Source organism: Bombina bombina, chromosome 7, assembly GCF_027579735.1.
Source record: "Bombina bombina isolate aBomBom1 chromosome 7, aBomBom1.pri, whole genome shotgun sequence".
NCBI classification, from domain to species: Eukaryota; Metazoa; Chordata; class Amphibia; order Anura; family Bombinatoridae; genus Bombina; species Bombina bombina.
Genome location: NC_069505.1, coordinates 178,601,898 through 178,618,859, shown reverse-complemented (window position 1 = coordinate 178,618,859; position 16,962 = coordinate 178,601,898). Strand labels below are relative to the sequence as shown.

Sequence of the window (16,962 nt, the reverse complement as noted above, 5' to 3'; positions counted from 1 at the left end):
ACTAGTATTCAGACACTACACCTTCTCAGAGAGTCAGCAGTAGAGGGTATGGCACAAATTACATCTCCAGAAGCGACACACACCACTGCGAGCTGTCTGAGATTACTAGTGCACCGGCCCTCACAGGATATGTGTGTATGCTGCAGAAAACCAGTAATAACTTTTACTAGAAGCATTTTTGCTAATGAAAGTACATAGCAAAAATACTTAGATTTCATATTGAAATGCTCCCATGCACATTTCACTTTTGGCCTTTCTATCCCTTTAAATATATAGTCAGTGCAAAAATAACAAGAACAAAATAATAAGAATATGCTATTGTTCTATTGCCATGGCTCTTTCATTTGTTTAAAAAAATAAACCTCCAAATTATCAAGGCTTTAAGGGACTTAAAACCCAAAATTAAACTTCCATGGTTTATATAGAGCATACAATTATAATAGACTTTTTAACACACTGAGGAGCAGCAATGAACTACTGGTGATTGGTGGCTACACATTTATGTCTCGTATAATTGGTTCCCAGATGTGCTTAGTTACTTTCCAGTATTGCATTGCAGCTCTGGAGTTGACCTGTCAGATAGAGCGTGTCAGATAGAGCGTGTCATTTTAAACAACTTTCCAATTTACTTCTATTAGCCAATTTGCCTTGTTCTGCAAATATCCTTTGTTGAAAATTACCCCTAGGTAGGCTCAAGAGCGGCAAAGCACTACTGGGAGCTAGCTTCCGATTGGTTGCTGCACATATATACCTCTTTTGATTTGCTTGCCTAATTGGTTTAGCTAGGTTTAGCTATCTCCCTGTAGTGTATTGCTGCTCCCTCAACAAAGGATACCAAAAGAATAAGGAACATATAATAGTAATAAATCGGAAAGTTGTTTAAAATCTTATGCTCTAACTGAATCATGAAAGAAGAATGTTGTCTTTCGTGTCCCTTTAAGCACATATTTATATGCTAGCAACAGTGCAACAATAAATAAATACGTTACACATTAGCATATTTCTAGTTTTCACCTGCGTGTCATTTATATAAACTAAACATAATAATAGCAATACTAACACATTACATTCAGCATTGCTACAAGTATTTGCCTTCACTTTCACCATATATACACTGCATTTACTTATATATAGTATTCAGGGAGGTGCTTAATCATTCCTAGGCTTTTCCAACTCTTTGCTGACAATGACTAATGCTTAACATAAAACATTAGATCTTGGCATCTGCACAGCGTTTTATTATAAGGATTAATTCAGTTAGTAAATTAATTTATTTGGACAGAAAAGGGAGCACATGCCACACTTTATATCATTTTGCTTAGTATTTAAACCTTGGGATAAAGAAAGATAAAAAAAATATATATAATTTTCTTTTAAACTAGCAATGACTCTCTTCTTTTTTAGCATTGTCACCATTTCCTTTTATTTACAAACTAAACAATATTCAATATTATAATATAATGTATAAAAGAGTTTCTCATATTAAAGGGACATAAAAAGCAATATGATTTAAAGGGACTTTAAACACATTTTTAATGATTCAGATAGAGCATGCAATTTTAAGAAACTTTCTAATTTACTCCTACTATTAATTTCTCTTCGTTCTCTTGCTATCTTTATTTAAAAAGCAGGAATTTAAAGCTTAGGAGCCAGACCATTTTAGGTTCAGCACCCTGGATAGAGCTTGCTTATTGGTGGCATAACCCAGGTTCTGAACCAAAAATGGGCCGGCTCTTAAGCTTTACATTTCTGCTTTTTAAATAAAGATAGCAAGAGAATGAAGACAATTGATAATATCAGTAAATTAGAAGGTTGATTAAAATTGCCTGCTCTATCTGAATCCTTAAAGAAAAAAATTGGGTTTAGTGTCCCTTTAAATACACTGCACTGAAGGGGAAATACTTTTTTTTGCATGCTAAATGGATGTTCTTGTGCTGAACATAAAATGTTTTGCCTTACCCCCACATTAGACAATCAGTTCCAGTCTCAAATAAAGCAGAGATTGAGCATAAGGCTGTAGCTTTTACTTAAAGGGATATTCTGATGCATAAATAAATAGCATGCTTTTGTTTGTTTGCATTATTGGCCCTAGTTAAATGTGTCTTTAACTCACTTTAATTTAAAGGGACATTACATTTTAAATACATTTAATGCACTTCCTTCTGGGTGCCACAGTTTTGGAACCTAGGTTGCACTGCAGGTATCTGAAGAATCGCTGCTGCACATGTGCAAACTCGACAGCACAGGAATGTAGTGAGACCTAGATTTCAACATGATTGCACCCACGACTAGAGGGAGGTGTGAATAACCACAATTATATGCTTCTACAATTTATTTAGTGTTTAATTTCCCTAAATACAACAGTGAAGGAGATAAGATAAACATACTCAAGAAGGTTTTCAAGGGGTATGTCTCTGGACTACAAAACAATGCAATTTTTCTAATACAATTTAAATGCATGCAGATATTTTACAATACAAAATCAAGCCGAATACAAATCAAGCCCAAATCAAGGATATTATGTGTGTTCCTCTACAACAAGAGAGAAAACAAATTTCCACAATTTTTATTGAAACAATTCAAAATATACAAAAAACAAATGAGTCCCTTGGGAACTTTTTGGCTTCTAGGATGAGATTCCGTTTTCAAATTTTTCTCACCTTTGCTTTCCTTTGAGATGGGAATATTGTGATTATAGACCAGAGGTTTTCAAACCTGTCCTCAGTCCTCCCTAACAGGTCAGATTTTCAGGATTACCTTGAGTGAGAGCAGGTTAATAACCATATTTACTTATCAGATAATTATTTCCCCTGTTTCAATATCCTGAAAATCTGTCCTGTTAGGGAGGTCTGAAAACTGATTTGAAAACCCCTGCTATAGCCAATACATAAATCAGTGAGAGTGGTTGTGCTCCAACAAAACTTACTAAAAACTGAATTTTATGCAATTTTATCATCTCAATAAATAGTATTCTACTTTTCATTTATTTTCATGCATTTGAAAAATGTAAAAAACATTCTTAGTTTGTGGGTAGTAAAAAAAACAGATTTGGCCCCAGGTATAGTCTGCCCACCCCTGCCCTATACAAAGATCTATTTTATTTAAAGGGACACTCAATTCAAAATAAACTTTTATGATTTAGAAAGAGCTGAAGTTTTAAGACACTTTCCAATTTACTTCCATTATCAAATTTTGCAGTCTTTTTTTGTATTCATACTTTCTGGGGAACAAGCTCATTCTGAGCATGTGCACAAGCTCACAGGGTATACATATACTAGTATGTGATTGGTTGATGACTGTCACATGATACAAGGGGCCGGAAAATAGAAGAAAAATTTCCAGAAAAAAATCTACTGCTCAGTTGAAATTCATATTTGGGGGCATATTTATAATAGTGTGAGCGGACATGATATGATGTAGTGTATCATGTCCGCTGTACATCGATAAATGCTGACAGCATAACCTGTCTGCATTTATCATTGCACCAGCAGTTCTTGTGAACAGCTGGTTCAATGCCGCCCCCTGCAGAGCAGGGGGTGTCAATCAACCCGATCGTATTTGATCGGGTTGATTTCTGTCCAGGCGGACAAATTGTGTTAAATTGTGGTCTTTTTATTATGCACATGTTAATTATTTAATACTACTGCACTTGGTCATTTACGCAAATGGTGCAGAAAGATAGATCTGAGCTTAGGACAATTATTTGCAGAAGCTGGTTATAGCTTACTGGATAAAGTGTTTGTGTAAAGCCAGTTCAGATGCTGTATAGATATAGTATAAAGTATAAGACCGCAGACAAAGTAAAAGAACAGTTTAGCAATTGCAGTAACAGTATGTGAAATGGAGATTAATTGTGATTGGGTTGGTTGGAGATGTTTTGTCGCAGAAGCTGTTCCTGCTTTTCAACTTGAAAGAGTCTGATTGTATGATAATTTAATCAGCTCAGGAAACCTGGCAAGAAGCAGAGAGTACTGTTCAAGTGGAAAATTACCGCATGCACCACACTCAAGTCCTCAGACAGCTGGTTAAAAAAACAATTTTAATTTGGGAGATGGGTGATGTAAAAGGGGTTTAATTTCATTTGCTTTTAGTAGAACAAATTTGACCATTTTTGGCCATTTTCTGTTTTTGTAAGTAAGAAGATAATTGTGTTCTTTGTGCAATTTGTGTTCTATGTGTTTTTCATCTGAAGCAATTGCAAATTCTACACTCTACAAAGCTAACAACAATCGTATTGGCTCTCTGCACCACAAAGATCCTGCAAATTGTTCTGTTCAGTGTGCTCTTGTTCCCTTTATTTGATGACTAAATGGTTATAATGGCCAGCTGGGCTGTGCAACTGAGGGCGAAGGTAGAGCGATATTATTTATAAAGATTTGCTGATGTAGAGGACTCCATATAGTATTAGTACTGTAGATTGCAAGCTCAGTGGGTTAGGGTGCTTTGTCTAAGATCCTTTTTGTAAACAGTTATATAATATTTGCTCTAATCTGTACAACAATGACTATTATTAATGAGGAAAAAAAAACAACAATAATAGAAATGATCTAATGTGTTAGAGCACTTTACTGTTGCAATATTACTTGAACAAAACTATGCATACATAGGGGTTAAATACATAGTTAAAGTCAATGCACTGCTGGTCTGCAGGTAAACAGGGACTGTGATTGGTGGCTACAAACATATCCCATCGCTGATTGGCTGTGTTCAGATCTGGTCTAGTATTCCATTGTCAGGGACACATAAATCAAAATTTAACTGCATGGTTCAGATAGAGATTATTAACTATTTATATCTATTGTCAAATTGGCCTCTTTTTTGGCACTTTTTGTTGAAACAGGTTCTCATTATGAGAGCATACTCAGATATGCTCAGGAGTTTGTGCATATTCTATACACTATGAGTTAGATTACCAGTAGAGCACAAAAATATATGCACGTGCACCATTGTGAGCTAACATCGCAATCATTAGTGCTTTTATTTCTGCCTCATATTACAAGTTGAAAGTAATATTTACCAATCAAGTTCACTAACATCTGCATTTTGGATACTGCGGGTGCGCTAAATACATCACATAATATGTACACACACATACACATATATTATGTACACACACATTATTATTATTATATCAGTTATTTGAGAGCCAACAGGTTCCGCACACATACATATGTACACACACACACATACATAATATGTACACACACACCCACATAATATGTACACACACACATACATAATATGTACACACACACATACATAATATGTACACACACATACAAAATATGTACACACATACATAATATGTACACACACATACATAATATGTACACACACACACATAATATGTACACACACACATAATATGTACACACACACACATAATATGTACACACACACACACATAATATGTACACACACACACACACATAATATGTACACACACACACATACATAATATGTACACACACACACACACATAATATGTACACACACATACATAATATGTACACACACATACAAAATATGTACACACACATACATAATATGTACACACACATACATAATATGTACACACACACACACATAATATGTACACACACACATAATATGTACACACACACACACATAATATGTACACACACACACACATAATATGTACACATACATACACATAATATGTACACATACATACATAATATGGCATTGGAGTGTCAACTTTTATTTCCTCTAATGTGTAGAAATGTGGTTGCGAAGAGGAGGACCAGAGGTCCGAGACTAGCTTTACACCCAGCTGTGACCATTTTTGGGGGTGTGAGTCAGGAAGTCCCAAAAGTAGGCCAGCGAGGGAGGTAACCAGGGAAGGGTGTGGGGCTATGTGAGGATAGTGTCTGATTTTGTCCCACAACGCGAGGCACTCACAGATTATAGGGTTAGTAATATTTAAGGTTCTACTGGAGTGAGGGGAGATCCAAATTAAGTCTGGTAGATGTAAATGGTGTGGTAAAGATGCCTATTCTAGAATCTTCCACTTGCTGGGGGATTTTGTTGCCCCCCATTGTGAGATTTGTGTTAACATTGCCCCTTCGTAGTTTGTGTTTGTGTTTGAGTTTATTGGCTAAAAGGGTATCCGCTTTGTTACTCTTATAGTAGAAGAGTTGTTTCAGCTTTAGGAGATTGGATTGGGTGCGCTTTAACTCGAGTTGACAGATATGATTTCTAAGTTTTGTGATTTGGTGTGTGGTGGAAGCTGAGGGTGAGGTCTGATTAGTGAGTTCTAGGCATTGTAGCTCAATGTGGGATTGGGATAGGGGTAAACCAGACTGCTTTTTCAAGTAGGCTTGCCTCCTAATAATAAGTCCCCTAAGGGTGGCCTTAGCGGCTCCCCAAAGTGTTTCATCCCAAATTAGTTTTGTTATAATTTGTATGAAAGTAAAACATAATATCTTTTCTAAGGTCCTCTTTAAAAGGAACATCCGAGAAGACATGATGAGGGAGGAGCCAGGAATATTATATACCAGAGTTTTCTGTCCAGTAAAGATCTGCTGTGACAATGTCATGGTCTGACCAAGGGCACAGAGATATTTTAGCACTTTTGACTGAATCTAAAGTATCCGCAGAGCAGAAAATATGATCCAGCCTAGTGTATATTTTATATGGGTAGGAAAAGTGAGTATAATCCCTATCTCTAGGGTGTAAGGATCTCCAGATGTCGTAGTAGTTAGATTGGGTGATGACTTGTCTAAATTTGGTCAAGAGTTGTGTCTGTTTACTGATTTTTCTGTCAATAGTAGGGTCCCAAACCATATTAAAATCCCCTGCTAGTATAACTCTGCAAATTTTTACACGGTCTACTGCAAGAAGTGTTTGTTTTAAATATTTGGGTTGGTGGGAGTTGGGGAGGCAGATAGATACCAGTGTGTAGTTAACGTGATTACAAACTAGAATCATGAAAATAGCCTGGGGATCCTTAATGACCTGAGTTTGCTCGAAGGCTATTCTCTTGTGGATTAAAATTGCAGTACCTCTAACTTTTTTTGAGAATGGGGAATACTCTAACACAGTGTATTCTTTAGATATTGTATGATGGGGATTGTCAGATGTCCAATGAGTCTCCTGCAGGAAAACGACATCAGGGTTGTGAAATTTAAGGGACCTCGCCAGTAAGCTACATTTATGTGGGGAGTTTAGCCCTCTAACATTGTGTGTCAGGAGTTTGAGAGTAGGCATGTAAGTCAGTAATGGGAAATGGGGACCAGAAAGGGAAGGTTATGTGGGGGGCGACTTAGGGTAGGGTAAGAATGAAGGTATATAGGGAAAGGGATGTGGCGGAAATAGTCTGCCTCATTGGAGTCCTAGTGTGGGCTTCTGTTGGGGGGGGGGAGCTAACAACAGTGAGAAGCAGAAGTCAACCATGTTAACCCTGCTCCGCAGACATAGCATTTCTTATTGCATAATAGAAAAGTGCAATTAGAGGAATGAAAATAAACAGTGCAATCAACAAACATGTACAAGATAAGACTTGCAAAGTGCATATAAACATGTAAACTTAACCAAACTTTAGGCATTCTCCATGATGAGTAAGTCCAGTACTCTAGAGTGCGACTTCTCCATATAGGAGAGATTCAGGATTGATGGAGTTCAAGTTCGGACTTGAGGTGGATTTGTTTTTGACCATTTAGTCCTTTGTTCCTTGGTAGTCCATTCAGGAGCCGAGGCTCTCAGTTTAGGGTTTATAGCTGGTTGTGGAGGAGACAGATTTGATTGAAGACCCCAAGATGTGAGGAGAGCTAGTCCCTGGTGAAGAGTGGATATCATATGGGTTTGGTTGTCTTTTGTAACCACCAGATTTGTTGGGTGGCCCTAGCAGTATTTAATGTTTGATTTTAAGAGAGCCGAAGTGACTGGCTGGTAGGTTTTGCGGTATTGCAATGTGTGTACAGAGAGTTCTGGTAAGAGTAGAATATTGCTAAATTTCTCTGACAGGAGAGGTTTCTTGAACGCCACCTGCATCAACCTGTCTTTGTAAATGTAACTATGAAAGCAAACAATTACTCTGTGAGCTCTCTCCATATTGGCCAGGCCCTCTGGGGTATCTATCAGTTCTACGTATAGTTCTCTTAAGAAGCCTTGAAGGTGGGATGGCCCGACGCTCTCCGGGACCCCTCTGAAACGTATGTTGTTCCTTTGGGATCTATCTTCGAGATCGGCCATTTTAAACTCCAATTGCGTTAGCTGTTCTGCTAGGTTTTCCATGTAGGATAGTAAGCTGGTCTGATCTACCGCTATATCATCTTGTTTGCGTTCCAGGGCGTCAACCCTCTCGCCTATCTCTGAGATATCCTTCTTCAATTCTGCAGAATTATGTTGGATCTCTTGTGTGATAGAGCGTGTCTGGTTAGCTAGCATCTTCTGTAAAGTAGATTTCGTGATGAAATGATGTGGAGGGGCTGCTGATCGTTTACTTGACTGAGATTCTTCATCCAGTGATTCAGAGTCACTAAGCTCTGCATTTGGATCTATGGTAGAGTCCTTTCCCGATTGAGTGAAATGATCATAAACTGTCTTTTTTAGTGACAGTTGGGGTCTTCGCTTGTCTCCTAGGGGTATGAGGCATCTTAAGAGATTATGAGATCAGGTTCCTGGAGATTTAAAAGTTATGCATGTACACTATAAAGTTATCCTTTAGAGAACAAGTTAGCTAAATCAAATTGCTTTACTTTCACATATTGTTACTGCGGAGCAAGGGTAGGTGACGCCCTATCGGGGCCCTTAGGTCATGATGACAGAGTTAGTGGTTAGGCAGGGAGCGTTCAAATATCAGGGGAGAGAGTCGATTCCTTAGAGCCGCCTAGGGGGGGAAAGGGAATTTCAGACCTGAGTTTTGTTTAGGTTACGAGGCTGCCAATGTTTCTCTTAAACCCTAGATTAGGGACTTAAATGAAAGGGACCAGTATGGGTAACCTAAGGCCCGAAGGGACGCCACCAAGACCTAGATAGAACCAATGTGGTAGGATACAGTATGAGGAGTTACCTCAAACAAAATAAGTAAAACATTCCAAAGGACATTTATTTAAAACTTTCAGGTAGAGTTCTAAAAAAGGTATGACTCCCGCAGCCGGTGAGTAAACCTTTGTAGGTAGGCAGGTATTATGGTAATTAAATGAACTGCCTCTCTATGTGAGAGTTACCGACCACTCTTGGTGGATGGTTCTTAGACCAATAGTGATCATGGGAAAACAGGATAGGGCAAAGTTGGGAGAGAACCAGGGCCTGCTATCTTTGATGGTATAACGTGGCGATGTGGCACACCTATGTTCAAAGCAAGTCTCTTCTGCTGCAGGGGTTGATCTTGGAGCTAGAGTTATTGATGCCTGAACCTGTAATCGGTGTGTTGCTCACACAGTTACTCATTGACAGCTAAGATTAGCAACCTCTTGTAAGAGCAGGAGGGGGCCCAGCACCTTAATAATGTGTTTTACTGTTTATGTACTGTAAATATTTTACATTCCAATGTTCTTCACATAGGGGAAAATGTATTTTTAAATAGACATTCCTATATATATATCTATACCTATATCATACATGCATTTTTATAGATATAAATCAATCATACATATATAAAAATATATATTTAAAAATAAAGAAAAAAATGTTCTTCTATGTGAAGAACAATGGAATGTAAAATATTAATAAGTCACGTCGGCAATAGAGCACTTGGTTAAACGCGATCGAGTTAGCGCACTAGCGATAGGTGTTTTTTTGTTTTTAATTAAACTTTGGGGCTCCATTGAAGTCTATGAGGAAAATAAATTAATGCTGTGGCAATAGCCCAAGTCCAGCGGTTAGCGCGTATCGGGTTTCGCATGCACAATATTATTTTACTTTCAACTTGTAATACGTGTGATATCCTGCATGCTTAACAAGTTTAATTTCAGCTGTATTAGTGCTCGAACAAATTATTGATCCGCTTTTCAATATCTGTAGCATACAAATATCATTGTTTTTCTTCTCCCAGGCATCAGGTACATGTATAATTATCCTTATAGAAGGACTTCCCAAAATAATTCCTGTTTCAGCTGTTTATTTATTACAATGTCTGTTATATATGTAACATTTACTTACCTAGAGTTGGGTCATAGTCACCAATAAACCTTTTAGTAATGAATCTCACGGTCAGTGCTGCATTGAAAAACAAATTGATTCATTTATATTATTAGTGCACACAACATATTTTTGCTAGTAAACACAAAATACATGTTTTTATTTACAAAACAATATTAAACAGTTGCCAAGTCTGAAGGTAACATTGGTGATATTTTGTATATTTCCTCTAATACAGGTAGATTTGCAATAACATTTACTTTTTTTCTGACTTTTCTTATTATAGGGCCGATAATCTAAAAATCTATACTCTGGTGAGACTATATAAGAAGTCTTATTGGTACTGCAAGGTCACTCAAACAGTTTTATAATGGCAAATTGTATCTTGAGCGCTGTTTAGCTCGCTATGTATATTCTGGATGTGAAACTAAGACACAAACATTACATCATAATGCTCAGAGTATTTGATCATCAGGCACTTAGAGCAAATAATTACATTTTTAGTGAGTATATTTGGTCCTATTTTAAATATCTAAATATTAGATAGATCTATTATAAGAGAATTTTATATTTTGTTTATAGACAGTCAGATATTATTCTTTACGTTCATTTTCTATATGTAATTTCTAACTTCACAGAAAAGACAGTGTAGTTCAATTTATACTAAAAATGACACCATTATCCATTTCCTGACATTTTACTAGACGTGCATTTCGTTCCGAATCAAAATTCGGACGAATTCGCCAAATTCGGAGATTTGAATCTATTCGAATTTCTGAATTACCCTAGCAACGAAACGAAACTAATCTGAATGCATTTGTAACTAATAAATCCGAATTAGTTCGGATTTATTCGTTACATTCAAATGGCCATGAACTAATCACAATTCGGTTTAAAAATTAAATTTAGTGAGATTTAGTGAGAGAACAGTGAAATAATTCCGTTTGTGTAACTTGGAACCATCTAAATCAACATAACACATGCCGAACTTCCGAATTTACTAATCGAATCTGAAACAAATACATACGAATACATACTAATTTATTTGAATCCGAATGAATCTGAAACAAATACATTCGAATGTATCCAAATTCAAATCAATCCAAAACGAAATTAGAAAAAATCTGAATCCGTCTGAAATTTTTCCGCTGTGCACATGTCTACAACTTAACCACAAGCACTATATCTGGGGTCCCTCAAGAAATTACTTACAGTTATTAAAATAGAGTCAGCATTAATCATTCTTTTATGGGGTTATTTAAAATTAAGTGTAGAGGCAACTACACATAAAAATGTGTGAAATATCACCTGCTGTTCAAAATCTCATTAAATGGCATATATTACACATGTCTGTTATCATATATATGACACCTCCACAGATGCACTTATTTCTGCAAGTACTGTCTGGAATTGCTATTAAAAACAATACAGAAGTATTTGGTCCATAAAAATCGTTAGGTTTGCATCTCATTTCACTGTGAGGTATGAAGTCTCATTACATAGCTAATACACAGCTAAGACACAGGGCTCCATGTACTAAGGTCGATGCCAACAAGGTTCTTGACTTGAGAACGTGTCTGCCTGGCTTTGCGGTGTAAGGGCAGTGGACACTGTATGCCAGCTGCCTAGCTTTATCATTAATGCCGCCCCCTTCTCTCACACAACCAATTGAGTGAGAGAAGGGCCTTTTACTCACCCTGAGCGAGCATGTTCCACCAGAGGTGGAGGAGAGTGTAAAAAGCTGCTTTTTACTTGGCGGGAAGCAGCTGGCATGTGCTAACCTGCCCCAAAAGGGCTCAAAGCCACTTACGCTGATTAGTACACAGGACCCTCATGGAGGAGAGCCACAGGCCAACTGGAAACAGCAGATCTTTCTGAGGCAAATACAGTCAAGACATTGGCACACAGGAAAAATATTTATGCTTTTATGGCACTAATTATTTATCAATTGCACAGAGCTGTAGAAGAAAGGAAATAATTCTGAATATTGTTTTTTTTACAAATAAAACATTTTTTGAAAAACTCCATGTGGCTTTCCTGGAATGACACAAACTTTCATATAACTTGTGTGCAACAAGTCTTAACATCAGTATTATACATAGCGCTGTACAATATACATACATGTCATTTATGGGTTGACGTGACTTGTAAACAAGCATGAAATCACAAATATAGCTCCGCCCATATCAATGTGTATTGTAGCAGAATGCACTCACGTAGCAGAGCAGATTGACTCTTATTGTTAGTTATACATCTTATATTGAGGTTGTCCCTTACCAGTTTATTCCACACTTTACTAACCACAGCTGTAACCTTGTCACTCTCTCACTTACAAAAAGCACATTTCATATTTCAAACATTAATAAAGGGACAGTCTACTCCAAAATGTTTGTTTCAAAAAGATAGATAATCCCTTTATTACCTATTCCCCAGTTTTGTATAACCAACACAGTTATATTAAAACACTTTTTACCTCTGTGATTACCTTGTATATAAGCCTCTGCAGACTGCCCCCTTATAACTAGTGATGTCTCGAATTGTTCACCGGCGAATAGTTCCCGGCGAACATAGCTTGTTCGCGTTCGCAACGGCGGGCGAACATATGCGATGTTCGATTCGCCCCCTATTCGTCATCATTGAGTAAACTTTGACCCTGTATCTCACAGTCTGCAGACACATTCCAGCCAATGAGCAGCAGACCCTCCCTCCCAGACCCTCCCAGCTCCTGGACAGCAGCCATTTTAGATTCATTTGGAAGCTGCTTTCTTAGTGAGAGGAGGGACAGTGTAGCTGCTGCTGATTTAATAGGGAACTTGATAGCTAGGCTAGTGTATTCAGTGTCCACTACAGTCCTGAAGGACTCATCTGATCTCTGCTGTAAGGACAGCACCCAAAAAAGCCCTTTTTAGGGCTAGAATATCAGTCTGTTTTTTTTTTCCCTGTGTAATCTAACTGCAGTTGCCTGCCTTCCAGCGTGTGTGTCAGGCTCACAGCATATATTGTGCCCACTTGCCCAGTGCCACCACTCATATCTGTTGTAACAGTAGTGTAAATTTAAAAAAAAAAACTTTTTTGACTGTAAAACATCAGTCTGCTAGTGTAATCTAATTGCAGTTGCCTGCCTGCCAGCGTGTGTGCCAGGCCCACTTGCCCAGTGCCACTTGCCCAGTGCCACCACTCATATCTGTTGTAACAGTAGTGTAAATTTAAAAAAAAAAACTTTTTTGACTATGAAACATCAGTCTGCTAGTGTAATCTAATTGCAGTTGCCTGCCTTCCAGCGTGTGTGCCAGGCTCACAGCGTATACTGTGACCACTTGCCCAGTGCCACCACTCATATCTGGTGTAACAGTAGTGTAAATTTAAAAAAAAAAACTTTTTTGACTGTGAAACATCAGTCTGCTTGTGTAATCTAATTGCATTTGCCTGCCTGCCAGCGTGTGTGCCAGGCCCACTTGCCCAGTGCCACCACTCATATCTGTTGTAACAGTAGTGTAAATTTAAAAAAAAAAACTTTTTTGACTGTGAAACATCAGTCTGCTAGTGTTGTGTAATCTAATTGCAGTTGCCTGCCAGCGTGTGTGCCAGGCCCAATTGCCCAGTGCCACCACTCATATCTGGTGTAACAGTAGTGTAAATTTAAAAAAATAATAATTTTTGACTGTGAAACATCAGTCTGCTAGTGTAATCTAATTGCAGTTGCCTGCCAGCGTGTGTGCCAGGCTCACAGCGTATACTGTGCTCACTTGCCCAGTGCCACCACTCATATCTGTTGTAACAGTAGTGTAAATTTAAAAAAAAAAACTTTTTTGACTGTGAAACATCAGTCTGCTTGTGTAATCTAATTGCAGTTGCCTGTGTGCCAGCGTGTGTGCCAGGCTCACAGCGTATACTGTGCCTACTTGTCCAGTGCCACCACTCATATCTGTTGTAACAGTAGTGAAAATTTAAAAAAAAAAACTTTTTTGACTGTGAAACATCAGTCTGCTTGTGTAATCTAATTGCAGTTGCCTGTCTGCCAGCATGTGTGCCAGGCTCACAGCGTATACTGTGCCCACTTGCCCAGTGCCACCACTCATATCTGGTGTAACAGTAGTGTAAATTTAAAAAAAAAAAAAAACTTTTTTGACTGTAAAACATCAGTCTGCTTGTGTAATCTAATTGCAGTTGCCTGTCTGCCAGCATGTGTGCCAGGCTCACAGCGTATACTGTGCCCACTTGCCCAGTGCCACCACTCATATCTGGTGTAACAGTAGTGTAAATTTAAAAAAAATTAAACTTTTTGGACTGTGAAACATCAGTCTGCTTTTTTGTGTCAGGCTCACAGCGTATACTGTGCCCACTTGCCCAGTGGCACCACTCATATCTTGTTTAATAGTAGTGTACATTTAAAAAAAAATGACAGGCAGAGGCAGGCCACCCTGAAGGTGCCGTCGTGGTCGTGGTGCTGTGATTCCCTTTGGCCCTAGAATAATGCCCAGTGTTCAGAGGCCACGTACCATGAACTCGAAAAGTTCTGAGGACATATTTGACTTTTTAACACAGGACACCCAATCTTCTTTAGCTTCCGCTCCGAACCTTGATGCACCATCCTCCTCCAGCTTATCTTCGGGCACCTCTTAAGTTACCACTCGCCCGCCTGCCGCCACCACCAACACTAGCACCACAGCCGCTTCACTTGATCTGTCAGAGGAGTTATTTACATTTTTAGTGAGTATATTTGGTCCTATTTTAAATATCTAAATATTAGATAGATCTATTATAAGAGAATTTTATATTTTGTTTATAGACAGTCAGATATTATTCTTTACGTTCATTTTCTATATGTAATTTCTAACTTCACAGAAAAGACAGTGTAGTTCAATTTATACTAAAAATGACACCATTATCCATTTCCTGACATTTTACTAGACGTGCATTTCGTTCCGAATCAAAATTCGGACGAATTCGCCAAATTCGGAGATTTGAATCTATTCGAATTTCTGAATTACCCTAGCAACGAAACGAAACTAATCTGAATGCATTTGTAACTAATAAATCCGAATTAGTTCGGATTTATTCGTTACATTCAAATGGCCATGAACTAATCACAATTCGGTTTAAAAATTAAATTTAGTGAGATTTAGTGAGAGAACAGTGAAATAATTCCGTTTGTGTAACTTGGAACCATCTAAATCAACATAACACATGCCGAACTTCCGAATTTACTAATCGAATCTGAAACAAATACATACGAATACATACTAATTTATTTGAATCCGAATGAATCTGAAACAAATACATTCGAATGTATCCAAATTCAAATCAATCCAAAACGAAATTAGAAAAAATCTGAATCCGTCTGAAATTTTTCCGCTGTGCACATGTCTACAACTTAACCACAAGCACTATATCTGGGGTCCCTCAAGAAATTACTTACAGTTATTAAAATAGAGTCAGCATTAATCATTCTTTTATGGGGTTATTTAAAATTAAGTGTAGAGGCAACTACACATAAAAATGTGTGAAATATCACCTGCTGTTCAAAATCTCATTAAATGGCATATATTACACATGTCTGTTATCATATATATGACACCTCCACAGATGCACTTATTTCTGCAAGTACTGTCTGGAATTGCTATTAAAAACAATACAGAAGTATTTGGTCCATAAAAATCGTTAGGTTTGCATCTCATTTCACTGTGAGGTATGAAGTCTCATTACATAGCTAATACACAGCTAAGACACAGGGCTCCATGTACTAAGGTCGATGCCAACAAGGTTCTTGACTTGAGAACGTGTCTGCCTGGCTTTGCGGTGTAAGGGCAGTGGACACTGTATGCCAGCTGCCTAGCTTTATCATTAATGCCGCCCCCTTCTCTCACACAACCAATTGAGTGAGAGAAGGGCCTTTTACTCACCCTGAGCGAGCATGTTCCACCAGAGGTGGAGGAGAGTGTAAAAAGCTGCTTTTTACTTGGCGGGAAGCAGCTGGCATGTGCTAACCTGCCCCAAAAGGGCTCAAAGCCACTTACGCTGATTAGTACACAGGACCCTCATGGAGGAGAGCCACAGGCCAACTGGAAACAGCAGATCTTTCTGAGGCAAATACAGTCAAGACATTGGCACACAGGAAAAATATTTATGCTTTTATGGCACTAATTATTTATCAATTGCACAGAGCTGTAGAAGAAAGGAAATAATTCTGAATATTGTTTTTTTTACAAATAAAACATTTTTTGAAAAACTCCATGTGGCTTTCCTGGAATGACACAAACTTTCATATAACTTGTGTGCAACAAGTCTTAACATCAGTATTATACATAGCGCTGTACAATATACATACATGTCATTTATGGGTTGACGTGACTTGTAAACAAGCATGAAATCACAAATATAGCTCCGCCCATATCAATGTGTATTGTAGCAGAATGCACTCACGTAGCAGAGCAGATTGACTCTTATTGTTAGTTATACATCTTATATTGAGGTTGTCCCTTACCAGTTTATTCCACACTTTACTAACCACAGCTGTAACCTTGTCACTCTCTCACTTACAAAAAGCACATTTCATATTTCAAACATTAATAAAGGGACAGTCTACTCCAAAATGTTTGTTTCAAAAAGATAGATAATCCCTTTATTACCTATTCCCCAGTTTTGTATAACCAACACAGTTATATTAAAACACTTTTTACCTCTGTGATTACCTTGTATATAAGCCTCTGCAGACTGCCCCCTTATAACTAGTGATGTCTCGAATTGTTCACCGGCGAATAGTTCCCGGCGAACATAGCTTGTTCGCGTTCGCAACGGCGGGCGAACATATGCGATGTTCGATTCGCCCCCTATTCGTCATCATTGAGTAAACTTTGA

The 16,962-nt window shown here is 37.9% G+C and overlaps 1 protein-coding gene across 2 annotated transcripts in view; it reads right to left on the bottom strand.

The window, feature by feature from the left end:
- LOC128666065 (ras-related and estrogen-regulated growth inhibitor-like) overlaps positions 1–16,962 on the bottom strand; it is a 169,040-nt gene that overhangs the window by 59,051 nt on the left and 93,027 nt on the right. Inside the window, exon 2 of one of the 2 annotated variants that reach the window (XM_053720445.1) lies at positions 10,126–10,182. The exons of the other annotated variant lie outside the window; for it this stretch is intronic. Coding sequence (XP_053576420.1) covers positions 10,126–10,182 — 57 coding nt within the window. The remainder of the gene's footprint in view (positions 1–10,125; positions 10,183–16,962) is intronic. 2 annotated transcript variants of the gene reach the window in all.